General features: G+C 38.7%; 1 protein-coding gene across 3 annotated transcripts in view; it reads right to left on the bottom strand.

Annotated features, from left to right (window-relative positions):
- ZNF521 (zinc finger protein 521) overlaps nucleotides 1-18792 on the bottom strand; it is a 276460-nt gene that overhangs the window by 25671 nt on the left and 231997 nt on the right. For all 3 annotated transcript variants that reach the window (XM_057700348.1, XM_057700345.1, XM_057700346.1), the window contains 2 exons: nucleotides 3226-3357; nucleotides 732-847 (listed from right to left, as the gene is read on the bottom strand). In XM_057700348.1, coding sequence (XP_057556331.1) covers nucleotides 732-847; nucleotides 3226-3357 — 248 coding nt within the window. The remainder of the gene's footprint in view (nucleotides 1-731; nucleotides 848-3225; nucleotides 3358-18792) is intronic.

The following is an 18792-nucleotide window of genomic DNA, read 5'->3' as shown; positions in this document are numbered from 1 at the left end:
GACTATTGCTAAGAATATTTGAACTGACCAAACATTTCTATTATATTCTAGAGTTTATACCCCATATTCAGACCTGTTATTTTATTTTTACTTAACAACAGCCCTGTGAGTATTACATCTGTCTATCATTTCTTCACACCTGAGGTTCTGAAACATTATGGACCAGTGCAAGGTCACACATCTAGCAAGTGGGACATTCCGGGCTAACGTCTTTGGGTGCCACAATTTGCGACTATAAAGCTGTCACTAAGTAATAATTATTCCATTCCGTTAAGTAGAAGAAGAAATATACTGGACAAGAGCATAGCTTCTTTCTTCTCTTCCCTTCTCCCTTCCAATTTTAAGCCCCTCAGGACAATAACCTGGACATCCCTCTAGCTTGGAGCCCAGTGGGAACAGAACATGAATAAAACAGGGTTTGGGAGAATGGGCCCTGACAAGCGAGGTGAATGATCCCACAGTCCAATAAACCTGACCCCTAAGTCTATCACACTGGGTCAGAAGGTCCAATTATAGGTCTGTTCTAGTTCTTTTTATGATTGACAGCAGCCAGAGGCAAAATTACTTTGGTGTCTGTTAATCCAGCCTCTAATTTTCCCCTTGCCCCAATACACACAAAGCATCATGGTGGCCCAGGGTAAGTGATACTGTGAATCCAGATTTAAAATGCCCTGGTTTCCTATAAGAAGAGCAACTGGGTTCAATGCCATTCCCCCTCATGGGGACATTACCTGCAGCTCTGTTTGGAAGAAAAACTTCTGTGGACATTGTGTGCAGTCATAGATCTTGTCTTCTTGTCCATGGGCAGAGAAAATATGCTGCTGCAACTTGTTTGCTTGAACGAACACTGAAATGATCAAAGAAGAGAGAACTTGGGGTTATTTTCGTTCAGAAGTGCCCTCCGTCCATGACTCCCCGTGAACAGCTGCAGACGGAGCCGAATGAATGGCACGCCTTCTGGGTGTGACCACTGCCAGGGGCCTGGGGAGAGCTGAGTCACATGTGCTCATGGTTGGGTCTCTGGCTTTTGTTAAGATGCACTCTACCGAGCACCTAATTCAACCCAAACAGCTCCAAAATAAAGGTTTATCGAGGCCCTGCTCCCCATAAATCTTTTAAAACGAAAATTGTCAAATGCACAGCACTGTCTGAACAGAAATGACTCTTATTTCTCAGCAACCCACAGGTTAAGAAATCATAGATGCCAAAACCCTATTTATTGTATTTGCCTAAAGTTATAGCTAGCAAACAGTTCTCTATTTAAATGTGTTAATGCTAAAAATTATATCCCACAGCTACTCTGGGGCACTGTCTATAAATGTGAAACAGAACGGCAGGTAAATTCTCTTTGGATACTTTAAGATCAACTCAGCCTACACACTGAATGCAAGGGTTTCAATAATATAAACATGTTCAATTTTAATGACTACAAAACAAGGCCCTAAGACTGTGTAACAGTTTACCTAGGAGACATACTATTAATAATTAAATTGTATATGCCAGAGGCAGTGTTTGGGTTGGCAGAACTGACTTCTGATGGATGCCTGGTGCACTGTGACCTAAAAAAGTTTGCATCTACAATATTAATCGGTATAGGCAGGGAAAGGATTTATTAAAGAGGTTGGCATTTGACTTTGACTCTAATCATTAAAATTATTCTAATTGCCAGCCAACCTAAAATATTAGAATATTGTTCTTGTGAGTCATTCAGTTTAATCACATTTCTCATTACCTTAAAAAACCGCTCAGATTTCTTCTCCCACCTAACATGCTTTATATTGGAAGGTTTTTTTCTTAATTGTTTTTTCTAAAATTACTTCAAGATATACTGAAACAATTCAGGTCTGTCAGCACAGGAACGGCAGACTGTTCGTGATTAATGCATTTTTGTCTCTTACCTACATCAACCAAAAGAAATGGAGTTTTTATACTGATTTGCAACAAATCTCCATCTAACTTAGCACATTTTACGAGGCTCCTGGCCACAACATGAAAGGGCTGTTTTATTAGGGGTCTTAATCATGAGATCTATGACCCAGTCTTCCTTATGAAGACTTACTAGGAGCTTTTATAAAGAACCCAGACTCCTGACTCATTGTATCACATACTGCGTTATGGTAAAAACATAATATATATATATTTTTAAATACAAATTTGGAGGAATCAAAAAATAGTTCTGAAAGGAGTGGCTGATGGAATTACTGAATGAAGGGGCCTCACAGGCAAATGGTAAAGGCAGAGCCACCAACACAGTTTGGTACTTCTTGTGCTAACTGCGCAGGAGCATGGCCTCTCTCTGTTTTATTACAGGACAGAAATCCACAGGCTGAACGCAGTGAAGGTTAATAACCAGTGCTTTGGAATTTTGCTCTGCAAACCAGGAAGTCAATTTTGAGAGGGGATATTTTTTGTTTTGTTTTGCTTTTTCTGACAAATAAGAAGGAAACATAGCCTTGAGGGGGTTTGACCAAGACACAGGCAAAATGATCACAAAGGATTTTCCAAAATAACTTTGTCACTGTTGCAGGAGCAGCAGAAACACGTGGGATCATATTCCGACCCCCATGGGCTTCAAACTATAGTTTCTGATTTGCATTTTTTTTTTTTTTTTTTTGCTGCTGCTGCTGCTGAAAACTATAATGCTACGTCTCATCAAAGTTTCTTCTTAAAAGTGTAAACTTATATCAACTTCTATTTTAAAAAACCAGTGTCATAGGCCATAAAGGCCTCATCTAATCTCTTCATCTAATCTGTTTTCTAGTTCAAAGAATTGGGGGAGGGTTTTAAAAATGCCTTTCTTTATGTTTCATAGGGGGAATGTTATACAATTCTCCATGTTTAAATAGCAGACGTGTTGACAACACGGCTGTAGTTTTAGTCCCATGTCCTATGATGAAAGAGCTGTCTTTGCCTCGCTCACCTTTTAACACGGAGAGGAGAAAAGCGAACGAAACATGGATGTCATTTTACACACGGAAAAGTGCAAACTTCTGAGAGAGCTCGAAATGCCATTTGTTCATCCTGGCAGTTATCCTTCCTGCCCGCTTGAGCCTTTAAAGTAGGTGGTAATCAATAACGCTAATCAGCAGAAATCAAACACCTTCTCCCCAGATTGCACCGAAGTCAGATCTGTCAAAGGCCACCGCAGTGGGAAGCAGGCCTTGATAGGAAAGACACGATGTGCCCAAGAAACTCGCCAGAGTCTTCCAGAAGTAATCTTCCTACCTGTAAAGCAGACGGGACACTTGAAGGTTCCGCCCATCCCTTCGAAGCTGTGCTCGATCAGGTGGCACTGGAGTTTGGCAGGGGAGTCGAAGGTCTGGCTGCAGAGTTTGCACTCGTGGTTCAGCCCTTCATCTGTTAAGGAAAGTATGTGAGCAGAAGAGTTACCACCCAGCACATCTCTGACAGACTAGGAAGTTAACTAATAACTGTAACTGTACGCATTAAACGCTTTCCAGCCCCAAATAAAAATGCGTAGTAGTATATATGGTTTCTGGTTATTTCACATTATTTATAAATTTATATCTATTGAAAACATTTCTGGAATTTACAATCAAACGATAATCACAAGGCAGTGCATTTTATTAAGCTTTTAAAGTATAATTAGGATGTCAATAATGAGGCATCTCCTTTTCTCTAACTAGCAAGATTTTATAGGCTGTGTATTTCCAAAATCCTGACATAAAGGACCCATAGAAAAATGAACAACTTCTTCCCCAGGCCTCTCCTCTGCTTTATATAGAAGGTTCTACAGGTTTCTGTTACTAACTATAAGGTCTTTACTGGTTTTCCCATCGAAACAGACTTTCTTTCTCTACTTCTAAGATTTTCTGGCAATTTTGAAATATTATTAATGCTCATAGTATCTTATAAATGCTCTCCCAGTTCACACATCTTCTCAGTTCACTGCTCCCTTTATTTCGTAAGAAGACAGCTTCAATTTTACCCCCAGATCTACTCTGCCTGTCTTTCTCCAAAGGCACTTTCATGAGTTTAAGGCTCATTTTTGACTAGTCCTGGATTTTTCTTTGATATCTCAGGAATAAGGTGGCAGAAAAATATTGTGATGTCGTAACAATTGCTATATAAAATGAAAAGTTTGTGTTATAGACAGAAAACATTATTTTTACATTGTTTTCCTCATTAAAATGTTTATGAAATTATACTTTTAAGGATTATTTTACCTTGTTACAATCTGCAGTTGTAAGATATGAAAACCAGTAGCACTGAAGCAGACACTGTGATGCTTCTTTGGTGCTTACTGTGTTCCAGACACTGTTGTTCTAAGTGCTTACAGACATGGATTCACTGAATTCAACAACAACTACTATTATTCCCATTTTACAGATGAGAAAAATGATGCCCAGAGAGTTGAATTGACTTTGCTCTGAGTCACAGGGGCAATACTTGGTGGAACCAGAACTTAAACCCAGGCAGCCTGGCCTCAGGGTCCATGATCTGAGCAGACATACCATGGTATACACCAGCTATTCCCAAGACTCTCATTAGGAAAAGCAAGGGCTGGGAGGTTTCAGTTTAAGCTAAAATGTTATCAAGTTATACTTTTATCTTCTCTTATTTGCAAAGATTAGAAATGCCACTAAGGAACATCTGTGTCAGACAGTCTAGTCCTAGGGAATGAAAGACAAATTTACACTGTAGGGGTAATGAGTCTACACTCCAAAGTTACTTCCTTTTACTCAACACAACATGCATACAGAAGTCCTTCACCAGTTGATATTACTGGCAGCACAAAGACCCAATTACAAAGTGAATTATTATTAGCTAACTAGGAGTAAAATCACTCTATTTGTATTCCTAATCTTTCTTCTCACACAACTATGAGTCTTTAGAAGCAGAGGATTGGAATTTGTAAAAAGAGAAGCAAAGCACTAATTAAGCCACCCGGTACTGTCTACATTTCACAGGAGATAAAAACCTACTCTGTATTTGGGTGGCACAGTAAATTCCTTGATTATAATTATGTAAGAAGCAGTTTAATTGTGCATACTGACATGACAAGGGGTTATACAAAAAGCTTTAGGGATTATATAAGATCAAGGGTTTTTTATCTGTTCCTTTCTCTCTCTTCTTTAATCCTAAAGGCACCAAAATTTTTCTAAATTTTGGATATTGAGTAATATAAGAAACACTATTTATTGTAGGGAATTGGGTCAGTAATTTCACCAGAAGTACTTGCCAGATTTAAATATTTTCTATTTCCTCAATGCTGTATACCTTTACTGTGATGGTAAGAAGGTACCTAAGAGTTCTGATTTCATCTTTAAATTATGTGTTTTACACAAGAACCAAGATGTGGTCTATGGGTGTGAGAAGGTATACACATTTGTTACAGAATTCCTAAACTTGCAATATTTGTCAAGGAACATATATAGGCCTGGTGGGTTTTCTTCGGGAGAATGATTGACTGTTATATGAACATAATGTAAATTATGCAAGTTAGGGTGATCTTCAATGTGATGTTATCTTTCTTGACTATGAGTACTTTATTTGGGAGAATAGAAGGGAAAAGAAATAAGATATATTTGTATACGGAAAATGTCCTCATCGATTTTTATTTATTTCTTATCCAAAGAACAGAGAAGTTCCATCACAAAAATGTTAAATAATCAAAATTTAGTCCAGTGAATTTACAAAAAGGTGACACACGCTTATAAAATATTTATGCATTATTCGTGCAGACTTCTTTTTCATGAACTCTATGCTTTGTGAGGGCACCAACAGCAATGATAATAACAAGAGCATCCAGCATTTTTAGAACTCTTTATAGTTTAAAAGCACATTGTAATATTGAAAAAAAAAAAAGTTGGAAATTCCATCTGCCTTTTATTTCCAAGTTACATAGAGGTCTTTTCTGACCAGTAACTTGTCCTAGTTACTTGAGTGGGATAGAAAATATATCTGAGTTATTACATAGCAAATGGTAGATAAGCAAAGCCAGGATGCTCGAACCTAGACGATGGACACACTCACGCATACCTCTCGCTGTTGTTAACTTCTCTGCTCATTTCCCCACTTACTTATCACCACAGGGTCAAATGATGATGAATGAGAGAGAGGGGAACCCAAAACATTGTTACAACGGGTTAATAGAACTCATTTTGTACTTTTTAAAATTGAAGTAGGAGGATAGAGAATAATGGCAAACTAATGCAACTTATTTATAATAAGAATTTTGAAAGTTTATACTTAGTCTCTAACTCAGCTAGCATCCATTCTATATTTGCATTGTGTGGCTATGGGCAGTGTCTTAATTTTCAAAGAATTTTGAAAACACCCTTAGTCCTGGGAGATAGAGCTGAGTTAAACTCTGTGTCCTTTCAAAACTGAGCACTCCTCCTTCCTTCTTCCTGTCTGGTAGCTCCTCAAGAACAGTACAGAGTGACCGTGGTTTCCATTAAAAGTCCATGTTCATGAGGTGGCACTATCGACACCTCCAACTTCAGGTTGATGTAAGCCTTAGACTCAAGGGCTTTGCCCAGGAAGCCATAACTCTCACCTTGTTTCCTAAAGGTGCCAAAAGCTTAAAAAATTTAATCAAAGTAACCATTTCTGCTCTCCGGAAAGGTAGCAGCTGACAGTAATTGGATAATACAGTCTGACTCATTTATTGAAAAAGAGATTCTGAGTCAACTGATTTAATAACCATTACAATATTCCACTAAGAATATAATAGGCTAGTGCAGCCCTATTTTTTATTAAGAGTTATAGGTGGCATCTATGAAAGAAACTTCCAGATTTTTCTTCCTCGTTTTTGCTTATCCATCTTCTTCAGATTTTCTATAATAAGCATAATTTGCCTTTATAGTTTACTTTGAACATTAAAGGGTAAAAAACCACTATCTTTTCTATACCCTACTAATAAGGATTGATTACAACATTGAAATTTTGAATGCCAAAAGTTGGACAGAAAATGAGCAATATTATGAAGTATGGAAAAACTTAAATTCTGAACATTAGACTAAAAAGTATTCTAGCCAAATACATGTGAAAGCAGAAATTAGCACAGGGAAAGAGAGAAACGTCACAGTGCATATTAATCCACCGAATGAGAAGAATATGGAGCTTTCAATACAAACCCATACCTTTCCAGAACAAACAGAAAACCCCTCTCTTGTATCATGGTGCAGAGGAGCACATATGCCACCGGCAATCTGGGTCCAACGTCAGAAAAGGCAAGAGTGAAGCTCTTACCACTGATGATGTGTTGGCAACCAGCAACTTCCTGTCCTGGTCAGCCACTTTAAAGCAGGACCAGAGATGGTTTGGGTATAATTGAGAAATAGTGTTGCATGTATATAAATTTCAGCTAAAATAATTATTTCCGTTTGTTAATCTTTAAGTGTGAACATAAATGTAAACAGGAATCAAGTCTACATAGAAGAGACTGATGCTAATGTAAATATTTACTCCAATATTAAATGTTGCAAAGGAAAGAATCTGAATACATAATTGCAATACAGCCTCACTGCCTTAGAAGGGAAGGTGATAATCATTGACTATAATCATCTGCTACAAGAACAAAATCTGTTTGTCTAAGGCCAGTTTAAAGGGGAATGGTAATTTCTCTCTCTCCAATTTAGAAAACCTGGATGAACACAACTATTAATCAGTCAGTTTTGTAACAGAAAAAAATAATAGCATTTGGGTGCTCAAGCACGACCCAAGTTATAAGCTCCAACACGGCAATTGTTAGTTGAGCACAAGACACTGACATTTCAATATAAGCTTTAAACAAGAGAAAGCCTTTAAGCAGCCTCCAGACTGTATGTCCCATGTTTACACTCCTTTTCCTTCAATAAAAACAAAAATCTAGAGCAGCTACAAGCAAATGTTCAGTGGTTGACTTACATGCAGCTGTTACCCAAGGAATCACTGGGGGACCCCTAATATCGTCTGATGAACACTGCAGCCATTACTGAGGACCAATTTGTAACGGTTTATAAGTAGAACTCCTTCTCTCATTTACCCTCGAGACTGGCCAGAAGGGTCCTCCAGCCTCTTCCACTGCATAAATCTAAAGGCTAAAGTCCAAAGCTACAAACCCCTCCTGGTGCCTCATCACATGGCAGGGGCCATACTTAAAAGCTCTGATCTGAGTGAGAGTAAACTCTGCCCTCGGAATCCAAACAGAGGAATCAAATGCCCTGCAGTTGCAATTTTTCCAGTTCGAATGTGTGTGTCACTGTGTGTGTGTGTGTGTGTGTGTGTGTGTGTATATATTTAAATCCAAGAAAACTATGCCCTAAACCAATTCCCAGCCCCCAACCCTTGGCTTCTCCTCTTCCCTGAGTTAATTTCCAAGCACACATTTATAAGCTAGGGGTCTGAGAAGTAACAAAGAAAAGCCACACATGACAAAACTCACCCCTCGGCTACGCTGGCTCACCCTAGAAACCAGGAGTAGAAAAATAGGCAGACTGTACTGTAATTTGCCATGTACACAGCCATCACATCTTTCTGGGTCCATAGCGCTCAGGCCACTGTTATTTGCTGTGTTATATACAGCACATATTTCACAACTGTAACACAAACACACTGAAGTGCTAATTTGGCAATGGGGAGTATTACTCAGCCCTCAAAGTCGGCCACGAGATTAGTCATTAAGCTCCCACAGTAAGGCAGCATTTGAGAGTACTGAATATTGTGTGACCTTTTTCCTTGCGCTAGTTAAAAAGTTCTGCCCTATTCTTTTGAACAATTCAACATGAAAATGAATGTTGCCTGAAGACTGTCATAGCACTTTCTTGGATTTTTCTCAATGGCAACATGAGAATGTCTGGCGCTGTCAGTATTTCTGTGCCACACAAGAGAGGAATATGAGATACAAACATAAGACTCTTAATAAGACAGGAAGGGCACTGGAAATCCTAAGAGTAACTGAGGACCGGGTACCTCGGCCTTGACTACCCACACACAAAATGCCTAACTCTTACGTATGTCAAGGAAAGCAAAATGATAAATATCCCTTGTGCCTCAGCCAGAATCCTATTTCAAGGAGACCTATAAGGTGCAGGTCTGCAACTGAACTCAGTTACCGCCTGCTTTTGGCTGATGGTCTAAAGGCTATGATACTTTTGGACTTTATAAGCAAAGCCACTGACACTGACACTGTTATTTCCTGTCTTGAACTTCTCATTATCAGCAGGGCTGGAGCAGGAAATGATTCAACTGGGGTAGGCTGCATTGTACCCAGCAGATTTTAAAGAGCCCAGGGGCTGCCTAGAGCCCCATAAACATCAGCAGCTTGGAAACTAGCAGGAGGTCCAGGTGGGTTGGGTTGGGAGAGGAGGCAGTGGGATTTTAGATGCTCTGAGATGCAATATTGTCCAATTCCTTGGCTATTATTATCGGTTGTGGGTAGCAGTTCTTAGAATATTCTCATGTAGGAGAAAACACTGGAATGCTGTTCAAACAATAAACAATAACACAAACAACCCACTAAAAAGGTGGCTTCCCTCCACCTCCGGGGACTCATCAGCGATATTTTGACTCTAGTTTGGAATTAGGGCTAAGCATGCACACTAAACACACCTTTCAAACCTGACCTGTATGTAGGCACCTCCAGGTCTTCATCCTTTACTTTTCTAATCTAAACAGGGGCCCCTTAGCTGAAGTCTCAGAGTGTGTTTTATACAGTGCCAGCAACTAGCTTTAAACACAAATATTTAGGATTCAAATATTTTTATTAAAACAAACAAACATCAGTTTTTGGTAAGGCACTGATGAAATCACTTTGAGCTCCCCTCATCCCACTCCCCAAGAAAAAAATATTCTTAACCGAGAAAAGAAGACAGTAGTACCCATTTCTTAGAAAAAAATTTTTAGCTCTGAAAAAGCAAGAGTGGGGATGGAATGCGAGTGAGGATGGAGACCAAAGAAGTCTGAAATACAATCTGTAGCTCTGTTCAGAAGTTAGGGTTGCTTTTAAAAAAACTGCTTATTGTACAAAGCTTTGATTTCACTATATGCCACTGTGTTCCACTGAAAGGGATCCAGTTTATCTGAACAGTCCAGTTCTCCCTTATTTATGTTCATTTGAGTTCATGAAAGTAACCCTTTCCCTTTTACGAAGTTTTCGTCACCTGATCTTTAGTGCTGCTCTGCTCTCTGCCTTGACAGAAAGTTTCTGGGTGCAAAGATAGTGTAAAAAATTCACTTCCACTTCACATAATAATTGGACATACGATATGATTGGAAAGAGCTTGCTCCCAATTTCCCAATTCAGTAATACACTTCAGCTTTTGCCTCGCCTAGTAAAGAGAGGCAGGTGCCAGCCCTGGACATCTTAGTACCAAGAAAATGCCAAGAACTAAATTTGGGGTTATTCATCAATTCATGCTACAAGGCAAGTTTCAGGAGGGCAAGGGCATTTGTCGGTTTTGTGTACTGATGTTTGCCAAGTACCTAGAATAGTGCATGGCTCAAAGTTGAGACTAAATAAATATTGAATCTATGGGAAATATATACTCAGCTGGTCCTGCATCTAATTTCACCAGACTTATGTTTATGATTTATCAATCGAGTTTTAAAAGTTTGCTCCATTCCCCTGTACATTAAAGCCTTTGCATGTGACAAACCGGGACCAGCCGAATTTACCTTTTGCTGCTTGCCTTCATTATTTTTTGAAATAAGATTAAAACGCTCTGGCAAATAAAGCATTAACAAAATAACTATCTTATTTACCAGCTTCTCTTTGGCAGGAAACTGATGGGTCAAACTTATCCCTTATTTCAAGAGGAAAAAATGTTATTATGCATTTTATTTCTGAAATACCAAAAAAGAGAACCATATGAAAGAAGGGATAATTACCTTTTATTTGTCTCAAGTCACTGAAGAAGTCTCTACAGCATACATCCATGATGCACAGTTCATGTTTTAAGCAATTTTTATTAATAGTTATGCATTCTTATATTACAAAGCTCTATTCTTTTAACTCATTGGTTAAATCAGATATATACATTTATTACTCTCTTTGCTTGAAACTTTTCTTGTTTTATATTAAATACCTATTATTAATGCCCTCAACTCTGGGACTTTCGGCACTGGTGGAAGTACAGGTACATTTATCTTCGAGTACTGTACCAAAGCCCCACAAAAATTGGTAAAATTGAAAGAGGATAGTTCATGCAGCATAGAGTAAATGTAACCTGCTTTAAAGTTCAATCTATTGGGAGAACATCGTGGAGAACTGAGATGGCGCAACCGTCAACATGAATTCCACACAGCAGTGGGCCAGCAACTGCAGCCCTGCCCTGGACACAGCTCTCATCAGGTGTGTTACTGTGCTGAGTTGATGGCAAGGGTCAGGGCCTTTTCTTTTTTTTTCTATCTTTTTTTAAATCTTCTTCTTGGCATAAAGCCACTAGTTATCTGAAGGAGAAAGTCTCTCAACACCGGAAGTCTATCTATTCTTGCTAGAAGGCATAGGTTGCTATTGCTGATGATTTAAAAACAAAACAAACAGAACCCCCCAAATCAAACAAAAGAAAAGGAATGAGGTTCACCAGCTTCAGTAAGTATTACAGATTCCAAAAACCATGGGGTTTTTAGTGCTTACAGGTTTAAGACAAGAAATTAGCCAGGCATTTCCAAAGCAAATAATCTTTCTAAGAAACTTATATTTTTTGATGACTTATGGCAAAATGACATCTTTTCTCCTAAGCCATGGTGTTCAGAATCAGAATCAGGATTCAATACCAGAGCATAAGTCAAATCTGTAATGGGGCAGAATCCCTCAGATTTCCAAGGGACCTTATCCAGCTCCTTTCACTTTGCCTGTGGCAATACTAAGAAAGTCCTAAACAGCAACGGAAAAATCACAATACTGCATGTTATTTGCAAATGACTAACATTTTTATTGTTCTATTGGTGTGACCTTAGAAACTTGGCCTTGAAGAATAAAAAAAAAAAAAAAAAAGGTAATGGTGCAATAAATGCAATAAGATTTCTAAAAACAGTTTATTGGAAATGTGCTGTGAAACTTGAATTCTTCTAATCAGACGATGCCACCCCTTAGAGAAATTTTCCTGTGCATTATTAAAGTGATATACTGCAGTACTAGTTAGAGCTCCATAACCTTTAAATTGCCCGATTGTAATTAAGGCCACTAGTTTTATTTAGGAAGGTTCAAGGAGGCTCAATTTAAGTTGGCTTAACTAGTGTGAATTTAATGTCATGCTGCCAGAAGGCAGAGGAACTCTCTGGCCTGGCTGTTCTGTGGCACCTGCAGCTGTGGGGTCATGAATTCTAAATTAAGCCCAGCTTTAAAGAATCTACAAATATCAGAAGTAGTTGGGTGTGTGCAAGTACACATCCCCACGTTTGCGTATGTACATCATTCATTCATTCACTACACTGGCAGCTTCCATATCTGGGAATCTAAATATATCTGATTATTTATAGTGTGAATAGAAGGGAGTTAAAGTTACTCTTAAAGGCACAATGATCACTTTCATTGAAAGGCGGGACCTAAGGCAATGTCCAATAAAATGATTTTTTTTTACTTTAAAATATGAGTTCACCTGGAGTTTATGTTATTGTATAACTATGAGATGACGGCTCTGTAAATGGATTTTCTTTCCAAATTTCAAATAGCTAAAAAAAATTTACATGTGTATATATATAGGAAATCAACTATACATCAATAAAGTTTTCAAATGATAAAAATATAAAATATAATGTGCATATAACAAAGTTATAAAGGCAGGAATGTTACTCACATTATAAAAGAAATCCAAAGAAGGAAAATATACAGTTGGGTATATGAGGAGAAAACAAACTGAACTATTTGGATGGGCCACTAAACGGAGTGCTGAAAAAAAATATATAAACTTCACTGAAAGGGCAGCAAATCAAGGACTGAAAACAAAAGATAAGAGAAAATGAAGGTCCTCAGTGCAGAAACTAGGAGAACCAAAGGGTAGCAGCAGAAAAAAAAACACTTGAGGATTTGACCCATGTTCAAAATTCTACTGGATGTGAGCTCGGAAACATTCATCTCTGGATAGAATGCTGGCAATTTTCTGTATCTCCAACGGCAATAATGATAAATGGATTTCTTTACAGCCAAGTGGCTCAAGCAGCCAACTACGTTACCACTATATAATTAATAACAATAAGCAATTAAACAGAACAGCAGGTTTCAACTATAAGGTGTCAAAATATATCAGCAAAGGAAAAAACTGCAGCAACACACCTAAAAGAAAAATAAACGTACGGGGTGTGAATCTACGTACAGTTTCTCCTTCCACACTCCATTTTAGATGAAGCTTTTTATGTTGGAAGGAAAATAGAGGATGGCATAAAACTACTGTAAGGTGATTAACATCCCTCCAAAAGCAAATAACACTCCCAATGCTCAGAGAAATCTGAGAAGTGATATGGAAACATGATTGTGAAGGCACGGGAGAGCTGGCTGACCACGATTTGGTGTTATCCTCTTACTAAGAAATATTCTAATGAATACCTCCCCAAACTGTATTTGTCGGCTCAAATGTTTTCAAAGATTCCACAACACTGTGGTTTTCCTTTTTTTTTTTTTTTTTTCATGTAAAATTGAGAAGCAGTAAACTAGGAATGTGTAGGAAAAAGGAAAGGGTGAATGTGTATATTTGGCTAAATGCTGGAATGTTTGATAAAGGTTAGAAGGGGCTTTGGAGACAATTTCATTAACCACGGACTTGTTGAAAAGATGAGAAAATTGAGCCTAGAGATATTAACTGACACGTTCACCCTGGCAAAGTGTTTTGGTCATGGCCATCCAGAATCCAGAGTTCCTGAATCCAGTACTACACTGTCCCGCCAAACTCTCATTTAAAAAAAGTTTCCTCCCTCTTAAGTACAACAATTTAAGTCGTCAGTTATGCAAAGCAAAACTTATTGCCTCTCTAGATCTCTTACCAATGTGCAAATAATTATTTATATTTCCATGCCGTCTGGTCACTCCTTTGCTCCCTGGCAAGACAAAGCCTGAACTTATAACAATCCACGTCATCCCCTATTTCCTGATCAACCAACTATCTACTAGTAAGGTCTGGTGCCCTTGTGAAAGCTCTCCTCTCCCCTCTGGAAAGCAGAGCCTTAGCTGACATGCAGCGCCTCTTGGTAATGGAAAATTAAATTTCCCATATCTCATGATTCTGCAGAAGTACTAAGAACACCATCCTTGGTAAAGCACGTCGGCTGAGCTGTCAATCTGAAAGGAACGCCCATGATTATACAACTTTGGGCGTAGACGCACCCACGGCTAAATGCTGCTGCTGTCTCCCAATGGCAGTCACCCACCGATTTGCTTAAACTGTCACCTGAAACCCTGTGGAGGCTGGGCTTGAGGCTATCCTTTATGGAATTATCATTATTCAGAAACAAAGACTGATTCCTTAATTCTATTCTGCCTATAGCTAAGGATACTTCTTCAAGTGCCTGAATCATTCCCTGATATGGTACTAAATGGAGTATTTGGGAAGAAACTGGGACTGCATGCACATCCTAAGTGTGTGGCTTACTAAAAAGGCAATGCCACGCTTACATATGGAAAATAGCTCACTAGGTTCCTCACCGACGTTTCTCTCTTGGGCATCGCTCTGGGTACACCAGCACATTTAGACACTATATGCTGAAGCCAAGATGTAACTGGCATACCAATGAATCACACTCATTCCTAGTTCCTTCTGTCTGTTTCCTGTCAGTCAAGAGCAACATAAGTGAGAGAGTTATTATCTACTGAGATGGGAAAAAAGAAGGAAGAGAGGGAAGGGGAAGAGGAGGGGGAGGAAGGAAGGAAGGAAGGTTGAAAGATTCACGTTGTAACAAAGATTTGTGCCTTATTTCTACTTAGCTTGGAAATACAGTGAAGAAGTAGACATTCCTAGGCGTTTTGTTAGGTCACAAACCGAAGTTAAAACTATGAAATGGGCCTAACAAAAGCCATGGATTAGTTAATAAGTGTATCTCTTAAATGAAGAATGAGACATAATAATTAAGGATAGCTCTTTTCTCACAGAGCAATTCCTTATATTACCTTCTGCAAAGCTATTAAATATTTGTAAGACTATAATGCCAAATTATAAAGATGCTTTGGGCACAATAAATTTTTAATCCCCTATCTTTATGATATTTTTTCTAAAACCTGAACCAGCTCATTCAAGATCCATTTTAAAAATTTAAATATTGATACTCCATCAATGTAAAGAAGGCTGATAATTTCCTCACACAAAAGGAAATCTATTGAAAAAAAGTCACTATAGTATCTATCAATGACTTTAAGCATTTTATATATTTAAAAGCTCTGCTTTGCCCCCTGCATGATGTGATGCAATCAGCATAGAATTACAATGCTGTTTTAAACAATCTAAGTAGAAATCTGATACTCAAAACTATAAAATTTACATCCTTTCTGAAAGCAAACCATATTTAGCTCACTTATCTAATTCATTGTTAATAAACAAAAATGTAAAAGGCCAGGATAAAAGGTGACCTATGGTGATGTCTCGGCCTCCTGTTCTTCCTTTGCTTCTGAAAGCAATAGCAATATTTAGTTTCTTAAAGACAGAGATTAGCATGAGAGTTTTTATATTTGACAATCTGGAAAAAAGTAAATACAGTGTATAATTTTGTAGGAAAGTCATTGTTGGGTAAGATAGAGGCGAACCGTCTGATATGAACCTGCAATGAACAAAGTTCTCCTTTCTCTGAATATTGGCGGGAAGACAGTTCAGAAATTAAAACGAGAGTGGGTAAATATAGATTAGCCTTGTATGAGTGTGCAGAAAGGAATAAAGTGCAGTCACTGTTTTTGCATATTTTCAACCAATCACAATAACTGACCATGCATGGATACTTAATATTTAGAGAAAAATGCCCAGTAACAAAATGAACTTTCTTCCTCAGAATGGGAAGAGAAGTTTCCTTAATTAAACATTGTCCTAGCTACTTCAAAGAATTAAAATAAAACCTCAGAGAATTAGATGTGACTGAGACTATCTATCACGTTACCCTTACGAGTGAGCACATGATCAACGAGGAAACTGTATGCTGGCATCTTGGCCAGACGAGTCCATTCTCAGCCTTCTTACTCCACCCAATGGCACCCACAGTGCAAGCGGACACCCCCTCAAAAGGGAACAGCACGAGCAAGGAGAATGCAATCGAGTGACACACAGAGGCAGAATCTGAGCATCTCTTTAGCTCTGTGCATCTAGAATCTGAGCATCTCTCTTTTGAAATGAATATTAGAAAGTCTGTCTTAAAATGATAACAGCAGAGAAATTCCAAATCAAAGTAGTCACTGTGGCCTTAACTCACCCGATTAGGTCTACGTATTACCTCATCTGCTGCAAAAGATCATACTTTGTGCTCAGGCCAACATGACTTTTAAGCACAAGAAGCTGATTGAAGCGTCTGTACAATTCAAACTCAGCTCCCCATGCCCCCACCTTCTTTTTTTTTTTTTGGAAAAGTCCCATAAGAAGAAGGTTCTAATTAATACTAAGACTATTACAATGGTACATTCTCCTCTCACTGACCTCTACCTGAGGATATTATATATATAACAACTCATTATATTTACAGAGCATTTTACAGTTTTCAAAATGTGTGGTGTGGGTGTATATATTTCGATTCTCAGCTAATCTGATCAATAACAAGGATTTGTCCAAGTTAACCCAAATCGTAGGAAGTGAGTAGTGACTAGTAAAAATGGGCTCAGATCTGGGTCTAGGCTCCAGATTACAGGGAAGAAAATGTTACATTTCAACATGGGACCAAGTTTTAGTTTAATCACATATGATATTTAGTTCACTGGGTGCTTATGCTCAGGAAGAGGGAAGATCACCAAGTAGTTTGTGTTGATAATGTGTTTAGTTAAGGCAGTGATTCATGAAGGGAGGAAAAATTAGAAAAATGTACTTTCAGCATTGACCTTTCTGATTATCTTAATGGTTTATTTCAGTGCTGTTTGAAGGTTTAAGGCCAAACATAAGATGCTCTTTTTTTGAGGTTATTATTTTTGAATTTATCAAGACTCAATTCAAAACTTGGCATTCAAAAATCTCACTAATTTATGAAGAAATAGCATATTTCAATTTTGTGAGTATGGGTAAGGAAACCAATATGATTCATTTTATTAACTAAATCTGTTTTTAAAAACCAAAAAAGTCATTATTTTCAAACTGTGTGAAGCAAGGCAGAGTCATTTGTTTCCCAACAAATGGTACCAGTTACAAGGCTGTTTTCTCTTCTGCATGTGGAGATTTTCACATAGACTGTTAAATATAACTTACTGAGTGGATTTGGAAAATACACCAAGAAAACCATATACTGTACAGCTCAAATGATTGGAGTTAACGAAAACAAACAAACCCTCCCTGGCCCCTAGAAATGTAAATAAAAAGTTAGATTTCCCTGTACTACATTTGATTGCATTAATTGATGTGTAAAAAAAGTCCGTTGAAAATAAAGCCCAGCAGTAGCATTTTTCTTTCCTAAATCACAATAGCAGCACATTACAAACACTACCAAAAGGTCCCCTGGTATGTTTGTAAAGTTCCACTCTGGCAGTAAAACGCATCTACTGTGTGTTCTCCATTTCCATCTCTACCCTCCCAAATATGTATGAAAGCAGGTCACAAATGCAGTTAAGCCTCCTTGCACATTGTTAAATATTCATTTCCTATGAAGACTCAGAAACTGAATGGTCAGCCACTAAATTCTTTTAAATTTATATATAAAAAAATCTTATTCTCAAACAGGGTTTGACTTCTGATAGCAGGCAGGCCATTACTACTGAGTCCAGTTTTTGTTATCTGTCGTGTTTCCAAAATCCTGATAGGTGAGGCACGCACCTGGGGGGCCTAGCATGTTAGCAAACACAGACCTCTACCAGAGGCTTCGGTGGGCTTACACTGCAGTGGGTAGGATAGACAGTGTTTACAAAAGTCATCACAGACATCATCTGTAAAGCCTCTCTTCCCATGGACCACGGGGGAGTGATTTTAAAAACTCAGGCTTTGGAGTCCCTTGGTGGTGGCAGGTGGGATGCCCAACCCTGCCCCTAACAAGCTGTGTAGTCTCACCTACGTTACTTAACCTCACCTCAGCCAAACCGTCTAGCCGGCGGGGCTATCAAGCAGCCACACCACAGGGCTGAGACGTGAGACTCAAGCCAGGTGCGCCACAGCAGGGGTTCAGCACCACGCCTGACCTACGAGAAGTGCTCTGTGCGTATCCATTATTGTTGTTATTAAGCATGAAACACACCTTTGCTCCATTTGTTGAAATACCTTATATCAAGGGGTTTTACTCTTTAGAGTTCATTTAGTGACTCTGTTCCTCTCTATTTCTCTTCCTCTTCTCCATACAAAGTGCTTTCTCCTCCATGTCAGCTCTTTAGCTGCCCCAAAGCAGTTCGGGATCTTGCAGAACTTGAGAGGGAGAAGGGAGACAGCGGCTCCGAAGGCAGAACCCCGAGACCGCTCCTCGGGACGCTGCTGGTGGGACTAGGTCTGTTCTCAAGACAACTGTGTTTTTTTCATTGCTGCCAAATGAATGAATGGAAGGAAAAACACAAGAAAGGAAAGGAGGGATGAGGGAGGGAGGAAACAGACCTGGGAAGCCACTGTGCTGCAGGGGATGTTGAGTCCACCCACCGACAGGGCAGGAGTGCATGGTTGACTTTTTTCTCCCAAACAATTCAACGTGTAATGGAAGAGATCTTTTCAAATCCACACCATTCCTCTACCAGTGACATTCCTCTTGCCTAGTTTTCTT

Source organism: Hippopotamus amphibius, chromosome 11, assembly GCF_030028045.1.
Source record: "Hippopotamus amphibius kiboko isolate mHipAmp2 chromosome 11, mHipAmp2.hap2, whole genome shotgun sequence".
NCBI classification, from domain to species: Eukaryota; Metazoa; Chordata; class Mammalia; order Artiodactyla; family Hippopotamidae; genus Hippopotamus; species Hippopotamus amphibius.
Note: the sequence above shows the minus strand (reverse complement) of the source record. Positions and strands in the feature narration are given on the sequence as shown.